This window comes from Octopus bimaculoides, chromosome 11, assembly GCF_001194135.2.
Source record: "Octopus bimaculoides isolate UCB-OBI-ISO-001 chromosome 11, ASM119413v2, whole genome shotgun sequence".
Taxonomy (NCBI): domain Eukaryota; kingdom Metazoa; phylum Mollusca; class Cephalopoda; order Octopoda; family Octopodidae; genus Octopus; species Octopus bimaculoides.
In genome coordinates, this window is record NC_068991.1 from 8,941,424 (window position 1) to 8,951,172 (window position 9,749).

Consider the following 9,749-nt stretch of genomic DNA (forward strand, 5'->3'; position numbering starts at 1 on the left):
TATATAACAGAGTTATTAGTGAGGGTTTATTAATCTGGGCAAAATATTTTAGATTAGTAAAGAACTCCAAATATTCTTGTGGCAGGGTCCAAGGTTATGGTTCATCGCCATTCTATGTTGTAAATCCATGGTTATGTTTCAGTTATAGTGTTTTTTTTTTGTGCAGTTATACAACACATGACATAAATAACAGTCAACCTGAAGGCATTGGTCAACCTGAAGAAATAGTAGAAGACAACTGCCCAAGCTGCCACATGGTGAAAATGAACCTGAAACCATGTGGTTATGAAGCAAACTTCTCAACCACACCTGCAGCCATCTAATAATTTACATATTTATATAAAGGGTAAAGACCCCCTTCGGTCATGAATGACCGTGGGATTGCACCCAGAAAGTTACCCTCCAAAGACTGACACAGCTTGGCACCAGTGCCGTTGCAACTCATTTCTACAGCTGAGTGAAATGGAACAATGTGAAATAAATGGTCTTGCTCAAGAATACAACACACAACCCAGTCCAGGAATTGAACTCACTACCTCATGATTGTGAGCCCGACTCTCTAACCTCTGAGCCATGCGCCTTCACTTACATTTACATAATACTTTCTATAATACGATAAATACATAATAATTTATACAATAGTTATATATTAATTTAAATATTATATATAATTACACAATAATTTATACAACTATGTAGGAGTTTACATCAATTATGATTCAATTAAATATGATGAGAAGATTACAGTAATTTGAATTTACTGGACTTTGAATCTCTTATTTATATTTTATATATAACTTGTTTATATATATATAGCTAAATTATATATATATAAGAGTGCATGTATATAAACACCAACAATGAAATTAACAGACTGGAGAAATATAGTAAACATCTCTCATAATAACACACCTTGTAATTAAGAAGATTAATTATGTGTGAAATAAAGCCATGATAATTAGGATTATTAAAGGGGATTAGTAACACCGGCCAAAGCTATATTTTCCAAACGACTTTCTAAATAGCCTTTAATCCTCCCTCCCATGCAAACACACACAACAGAGCCTATCTAAGGTTGCTTGACCAGTTAGAAATAATTTTCAGATCATACCATATTTACTTGGGTAGTCCTCATATATGCTGCTATTTTGATGCCACAAGTGTCTATGTGTTTACAGACTGTATGCATGGTCACATTTGGTTGTGTGGTAAAGCATTTCTTTTCGTAACCCATGTAGTCTCAGGTTCAGTCCCACCATGCAGCATTCTTTTGACTGCAGCCATGCTGGAGCACCGCCTTTAGTCGAGAAAATCGACTCCAGGACTTATTCTATCGATCTCTTTTTGCTGAACCGCTAAGTTACGGGGGCGTAAACACACCAGCATCGGTTGTCAAGCGATAGTGGGGGGGACAAACACAGACAAACAAACACACACACACACACACATATATATGACAGGCTTCTTTCAGTTTCTGTCTACCAAATCCACTCACAAGGCTTTGGTTGGCCCGAGGCTATAGTGGAAGACACTTGCCCAAGGTGCCACGCAGTGAGACTGAACCCGGAACCATGTGGTTGGTAAGCAAGCTACTTACCACACAGCCACTCCTTTGACAACAAAGATATACTAATATATATATATATTTGACAACATGGTCACACTAGTAAATATATTTTTGACAATATAGGGACACTAGTATATATCAAGTTACCGTAGGATTTCTCTCAGCTCCAACAACTGCTCGGACGGCCTGTGATTTCAAGTCAAAACACCGAATACTTGAACTCTCACAGTCAGCGATGTAGACACAATGCTGTGATGGACAGTAAGTTATTCCGGATGGCTGTGCAAAGGAAGCTTTCAAAGGGTAGCTGTTGTTCCGGTTCTCTTCACACCCGCTGCCAGCAACGCAGACACAGGTACCGCATTCATATTGGCTGTTGTATAGAATATTTAGAAAACAAATACAAAACATTAGGTAAAAAAATGACTTCAGTTTTAACAAGAGCAACATAATAAATGTTAAAATGGTGATGACAATAATCCTTTCTATTACAGGGACAAGTCCTGAAATTTAGGGGGAGGGCTAGTCGATTACTTTGTCTCCAATGCTTAAGTGGTTACTGATTTCACTGAATTGAAAGGATAGAAGGCAAAGTCCACCTCAGCAGAATATAAACTCAGAACATAAAAACAGATGAAATGTTGCTAGGCCTTTTGCTCAGCTTGCGAACAATTCTTATTTCTTTATTGCCCACAAGGGGCTAAACATAGAGGGGACAAAGAGATTAAGTCGATTACATCGACCCCAGTGCATAACTGGTACTTAATTTATCAACCCCGAAAGGATAAAAGGCAAAGTCGACCTTGGCGGAATTTGAACTCAGAATGTAAAGACAGACGAAATACCGCTAAGCATTTCGCCCGGTATGCTAATGTTTCTGCCAGCTCGCTGCCTTAATGATGATGATGATTTATTCTAATTTTAACCAGCAATTTTGAGGGGACAGAACAAATCACTTACATTTACTCTGGTATTTGATGCGTGTGGCCTAGTAGTTAAGTTGTTGCACTCATGATCGCTAGATTGTGGGTTCGATTCTCTGATTGAGCAGTGCATTGTGTTCTTGAGCAAAACACTTCATTTTGCTCCACAACCCTTTCAATCAGTAGGGAATGTTAATCTGCTTGCCTAGCCAGCTGGGTGGCGCCATTTGAAGGCTAAAACAAGTGATGTGTAACAACATCTGATAACCTGGTTGGTTGATCATTTGACTGGAAATTTTATCTTATAATGAAGTAAGGGCTAGAGTGCTACGACCCAGGAAACAAGAAAGATAAAGTTAATGTAAATATTTATTTAATGAATACACCATTGTGAAATGATCTTTCTCTGCATTATGATAGGGTACAGGTGAAAGGAGAAACAGGAATGAGATTTTGGTACATTCATGCTTTTCTCATAGAACAAAATAAAATAATTCCAATGGAAGATACCCAGTAGTTGTAAAGCAATACTGTGATGAAATGGTTATTTACCTCTTTTGAAACCAAACTGTATCTTGCAAGAAATAGGCCCAGATTTGATGTGAACCAGCCAGAGCAATCAGGAGGACATCGTGTTTACCAGAAACTGAAACTGAAACAGAGATTAGATTTTATACCTAACATTTTTAGAAATCACAATGTTATAAATTACTCTGGTTTCTGTCACATTATGTGGGTACAAGACACATCTCTCCATGTAGGGCAAGCTAGTCTGTTACAGGGTAACTTCTCTCAAGCTGAAGATCTGAAACCAATCACAAATAGCCAGGTTAGGTTGACTGCAACTGTTATTAGAATAATAATAATAATCCTTTCTACAAAAGGCACAAGCCCTGAAATTTTGGGGGAGGGGTTAAGTCAATCACACTGACCCCAGTACTCCACTGGTACTTAATTTATCAACCCTGAAAGGATGAAAGGCAAAGTCGACCTCAGTGGAATTTGAACTCAGAACATAAGGACAGACGAAATGGCACTAAGTATTTTGGCCAGCATGCTAACCATTCTGCCAGGAACTTAGACCATAAAGAGCTAGGACAATTATTGCAAGGCATTTTGTCTTACATTCTAACAATTCTGTTAATAATAATAATCCTTTCTAATATAGGCACAAGGCCTGAAATTTTGCAGGGGGTATAAGTTGATTACATCAACTCCAGTACTCAAATGGTACTTATTTCATTGACACCGAAAAGATAAAAGGCAAGGTGATAGTAAGAGTCTCACACACATGCACATGACAGGCTTCTTCCAGTTTCCAGCTATAATAGAAGACACTTGCCTAAGGTGCCACGCAGTGGGACTGAACCTGGAATCATGGTCATGTGGTTGAGAAGCAAACTTTTTACCATACAGCCATACAAAAACTGTATTGTGGTCCTACAACTGTACACAATACTATCAATATCTTTCGTTCCTATAGGGTACTTACCAACAGAAGGTACCATCACCAAATCATAAGGAGAGCAGAGGGGTTGCTGTGTACCAAGCTTTCCTCCTTCTTTATCATCACCTTGGAAACCGGTTCCTGCAATTGTGGTGACTTCATTGTTGGACAGATCAATCTACGACGACACAAGAATCAGAAAACAATATGAGTTAGGGAGAATAACAGATACTACGTGGCTCAAATTCCATGGAATAATTTAGGGAGAGCGACAGATACAGAGTAACTCAAACTCCCAAGTGTGAGTTATGGAGAGAGTGTGAAAAAAGAGTAAGTGTGTGAGAGAGAGAGAGAGAGTGTGTGTGTCTGAGAGAAACAGAAAGAGAGAGTATGTGTGAGTGAGTGTTACCTTTCTCACAGAATGGTTATCACAGTCGGCAACGTACAATGTCTGGTTGTTTAGGACCAAACCCTGAGGATTATTGAATCTGGCATTTTGAAACGAACCATCTTGAAACCCTTTCTCAGGTCCTCCAATAACAGTCTGAAATAACAAGAGTAGAAACATGTATAACTTAATGTCACTCATGACCTGAGCATGGATAACAGTCTTGTTTTTTTGAATGGTTTCCGTTAAATTTTTAATGACATTGAATATAATGATAATGGTGAATCCATCTCCCTCTCTCTCTCTCACACACATACAGAGGTACACACATTAAGAGGCATACATGTGATAGTAAAAAAAAAATGATAAAAGCAATGATGATGGTGATGATGATAGTGGTGCTGATGATAACATATAATAGTTACAACAATAATGTAATGATGATGATGATGATGATGAGGTTAGTAGTAGTGGTTGTGATATTAGTTTGGGGAGATAATTATGGTAATGACAATGATAATAGTGTGATGATGTTGACAGTGGTGATGGTGATGGTGGTGGTTTTGAAAATATTCTTTTCTACTCTAGGCACAAGGCCCGAAATTTTGGGGGAAGGGGCCCAGTCGATTAGATCGACCCCAGTACCCAACTGGTACTTAATTTATCAACCCCGAAAGGATGAAAAGCAAAGTTGACCTCGGCGGAATTTGAATTCAGAACGTAAAGACAGACGAAATGTGGTTTTGAAAATATTGATAGTTATCATGATTTTCACCAAGGTAGTGATGAGTCACAACAACAATAAGAATGGTTTCTGAGCTCAACGCAAGGCCAGCAGTTTAGAAAGGAGAGAGTTAATCAATAACATCAACCTTAGTACTCGACTAAGTTTATAAAAAGGATGAAAGACAAAACTGACTATGATGGGATTTGAACTCAGAACGTAAGGAGCCAAAACAGATATGGCAAGAGATTTTTTTTTTTTTCCACATTCTAATAACTCTGACAGCTCACCACCTAACAATAAAAGTCATAATAATCCTTTTTTATTTTGGTATGAGGATAGCAAATTTGAGGGTAAGGAACTCAATTACATCAACCTCGGCAGAATTTGAACTCAGAATGTAAGGAGTTGGAAGCAATTTGTCTGACATGTTAATGATTCTGCCAGTTTACCACCTTAAAAATAATAATAATAATCCTTTCTACTATAGGCACAAGGCCTGAAATTTGGGGGTGGGGGATAGTCGATTACATTGACCCCCAATATTCAGCTGGTACTTATTTTATTGACCCTGAAAGGATGAAAGGCAAAGTCGACCTTGGTGGAATTTGAACCCAGAATGTGAAGACGGACAAAATACCACCAAGCATTTCACCCGGCACGCTAACCATTCTGCCAACCTGCCACCTTACTTAATAATAATAATAATATTTTTAGTACTAGTGACGATGATGATGATGATGATGATGATGATGATGATGGTAGTGGTGGTGGTGATGATGATGATGATAGTGACACTAAAAAAACGATGCTGATTCTTACATTAAGAATACTTACCTTAATGACACCTGAGGTAAGATCACAGCCAAGTATTCTATTGTGACCACTGTCTGAAATGTATAACGTTGACCCCTGACTATCAACACACAGCTTGCCAGGAAACTGGAGAATGTCTTCGCATCTCTCTAAATCATTTTTCTCGAAATGTAGTGGCAACTGGTGAGGTTTTATTAATCCAGTCTCCCCGTAATACTCTAAGGCAACATCAACAAATTCCAATATTCTCTGTCTGTTACCTTCTCCAGCAAACGAGTGAAGATACTCATTGTTAGGCCCAAGGACAACAAAGGTTGGCCAACAGTTTATCATGAGTTCATTCCAGAGGTAAGCATCAGGATCATTAATGACAGGGTGCATGATGTTGTGACGTAGCACAGCATTCCTTACATTGTCCAGCACTTTCTCGTTGTTGAATTTAGCTGAATGGACACCGATCACAACCACACCTTTCTCTATGCTGTAAGTTTCCTCCAGCACTTCCAAGTCTGGCAAAACATGAAGGCAATTCATGCAGCAGTAAGTAAAGAAGTCTAAGACGGCCACTTTACCCTTCAGATGGTTGGTCAGTGAGAGAGGAACAGAGTTCAGCCAGTCACAACCTTTACAATAAACAAAAAAAAAAAAAAAAAAAAAAAAAAAAAAAAAAAAGAAAGAAAAAGACATGAAAGTGTTGAGAAAAAAAATATATGTGATACAGTAACACAAGGGTACAGATCTACATATCTAACCCTTTAGATATCCACCCAAAATATCCTACCTACAATGTCATTCGAAAAATAAAACACTCCTGAATAGGCACAGGAGTGGCTGTGTGGTAAGTAGCTTGCTTACCAACCACATGGTCCTAGGTTCAGTCCCACTGTGTGGTACTTTGGGCAATGGATTTGGTAGACGGAAACTGAAAGAAACCCGTCGTATATATGTATGTGTGTGTATATGTTTGTATGTCTGTGTTTGTTCCCCAACATCGCTTGACAACCGATGCTGGTGTGTTTACGTCCCTGTAACTTAGTGGTTCAGCAAAAGAGACTGATAGAATAAGTACTAGGCTTACAAAGAATAAGTCCTGGGGTCGATTTGCTCGACTAAAAGCAGTGCTCCAGCATGGCCGCAGTCAAATGACTGAAACAAGTAAAAGAGTAACCACATCATCAGACTCTTGAAGCTTTGAGATAATGCAATGACTAATTCAAAACAATGTGAATAAACAAGGATTACATTTGATAGAATAATCTGAATGCTAAAGGGTTTAGAAGTGCTAAATCACTTTAGGAGCAAGTTTTCAAAATAACCATATTTGATGGCATAGGAGACACGCCCTTATTTCAGCTGTACAAATTCAGGAAAGGAGTTTTTAGTGCATTAACACTTTAGCATTCGAACCAGCCATATCTGGCCAAAATATTCTACTTATTTTATGTTGAACCTGGCCAGATCTGGCCCCCTGTCATCTACCCTGTAATATCATTGTGAAAAATAAACAATCACTTCATCTAAATCTCAAAGCTACAAGAGAATGCATGAATAATCCAAAGCAGTGAATAAATAAGCATCACATTTGACCAAGTAATCTGAATACTAAAGGGTTAAAGGCAAATATTCTTATACTGGCTTAAGGTGCGTCTATAGATTTATTGTAGAAACTTTCCATACTGAGCCAGGGTGAGGTCTATTTATAACTTTATTTATGGCTTGTTTCAAGAATTCCAAGAAGAAAAAAAAAAAACGTTTTGCTACACACAAAAGGGTTGGCTGACGCAATTTTGATGTCTAAAAATAAATTTTATGATAAAGAAAGTCTGAAATCAGCGACTGAAATTTAAATAAAGGGTAGACCAACAAGCATATTATAACGATCGCAATAATAGTTATGTTAATGTAAATTAATAATGAAGCAAAAGTTAATATAACTGTGTATATGTACTGTTAGTGTCTACAACGACTGTCAGGGTGTAATGTTTATTTGACTTGGTGTGTTTATACCAATTTGTCTGCATCGAGAATTTTCGGTTAATATAAAGATCTTCACTCGTTCACAAAAGCCAAAAGAAGACAGCCTGTTGGGTGTTAACAACTGTGAGAAAACGAATATGACAAAAAAAAAATTGCGCAAACGAACCAGGTGGGGGAGAACTTTCGGAAAATTCACAAGATCCGATTTTTCCGTCATAACTTTCGGGAAAATGGATATATATTGATTTTATTTTTTAACGGAATCCCACGTTTTTGGTTATGGAGGATCCGATTCTGAAAAAAATTGAAATTTTAAAAATGCGATTTTTGAAAAATTTCTTTTTTTTTCAGAATAGTATCCTCCATAACCCCAAAACGTGGGATTCCGTTAAAAAAAAAAAATCAATATATATATATATATATATATACATTTTTCCGAAAGTTATGACGGAAAATCGGATCTTGTGAATTTTTCCGAAAGTCCTCTCCCCACCCCCAGGTTTATTTGCGCAATTTTTTTTTGTCATTCGTTTTCTACACATTTGTTAACACCCAGAAGGCTGCTTTTTTGTTTTGTTTTTGTTAACGGGTGAAGATCTTTATATTAACCGAATTTTCCTCCATGACAAGATGTGTGCGTATATATATATATACACACACACACACAGGTGGATGTTCAACAAGTACAAAATCATTTTGAATTTCCTTAATAATAAAGCCGTTAATTTACAATACAACGGAAGCCGATCATGCGACGTTCATGCTTTTTCTGGAACAAACTGAAGCAACTGGACAGTCGAAACCGCTTGGCGAAGTCAGCTCGATATAAGTTTAGCGAAACAGAAATAAAGAATGAGCGAAAGTATGTTTTAGTTTGAAGAAACAATAAAAAATGATAGTTATACCGTTAAAAACTATAGAAATATATAGATCTAAATAACTGGATATTAACTAACCGACAGGAAAATCTGGTATTGTGAATTTGTACTTGGAACTAATTAATGCCAAATGTTCGGTAATCAGATCCCGTCTTTCCTTTTGAAGAAGTGTTTCTTCTAATTTCATCTCCAGGTCTCCGCATAATTCCAAGACACTGTTTAGATCCGCCATAATTAACACATGGGAGCCAAGGAAGATAACTCTATTTTCTAATCCTCAGGTTTTTTTTTTGGTTTTTTAATTTTCATTCATCACAATACCTGCATCGATTCTCGTTCGATCACCGGTGTTAAACAATATCGAGCCTAATTAATGCTTAGATACGAGAACGCTTGGTAAACCATGCTGCTGTAAGCATTTGATTTACAAGAAGTCGGTGCAGGAACGTCTTTGTGGTCACTGGTGCTGGTAAAAATAACTGTTAAATCTCTCCCTCAAAATCACATCTGCTGTTTTCAAAAAAAAAAAAGAAAGATGACATTCGATATACAGTAATATAGGATTGTCATAGCTGGAAAGACTATCACCATTGCAAGTCGAACGGTAATGCGGAAATCGTCTTCTTCCTTCTTTATTGATACTTAAGAGGGTGAAACGACTAAGATTACAGGATCGCGTTCTGAGGATCGTATGACAGTTGGGTCGACATTGCTTTTTACATTGACCACTGGGGGTCAATTCTATGATAACACCCAATGTTGTTGCTTGACACCAGATGAGATCTTATCAAAATGACTTATGTTCAAAGGTGTTCCATTTTTTTGTTGCTTGTTTCTTATTGTCCCCCCCCCCTTAGTCGCAGTTTATATATAGCACTACATTATGCAAAGTGTCCGCTCTTTTTCAAGATGATGAAATGAAATCTGAGGAAGATTTAACTATTATTTCTAGGCTCCCTCGTTGGTTCGATGTAATAACAATTGTTGTTATTATTGTTGTTTAATCCCAGGTTAGTTCTGATAGAACGC

At 37.5% G+C, this 9,749-nt stretch overlaps 1 protein-coding gene across 1 annotated transcript in view; it reads right to left on the minus strand.

Moving 5' to 3' along the window:
- Positions 1–8,978, minus strand: part of LOC106880007 (NHL repeat-containing protein 2) — a 26,091-nt gene extending 17,113 nt beyond the window's left edge. The window contains exons 1-6 of the mRNA XM_014929794.2: positions 8,799–8,978; positions 5,887–6,488; positions 4,347–4,481; positions 3,983–4,115; positions 3,043–3,142; positions 1,715–1,940 (exon numbers count right to left, since the gene is read on the minus strand). Of these exons, the coding sequence (XP_014785280.2) occupies positions 1,715–1,940; positions 3,043–3,142; positions 3,983–4,115; positions 4,347–4,481; positions 5,887–6,488; positions 8,799–8,952 (1,350 nt within the window). The 5' untranslated portion in view covers positions 8,953–8,978. The remainder of the gene's footprint in view (positions 1–1,714; positions 1,941–3,042; positions 3,143–3,982; positions 4,116–4,346; positions 4,482–5,886; positions 6,489–8,798) is intronic.
- Between the last annotated feature and the right edge of the window lie 771 nt (positions 8,979–9,749).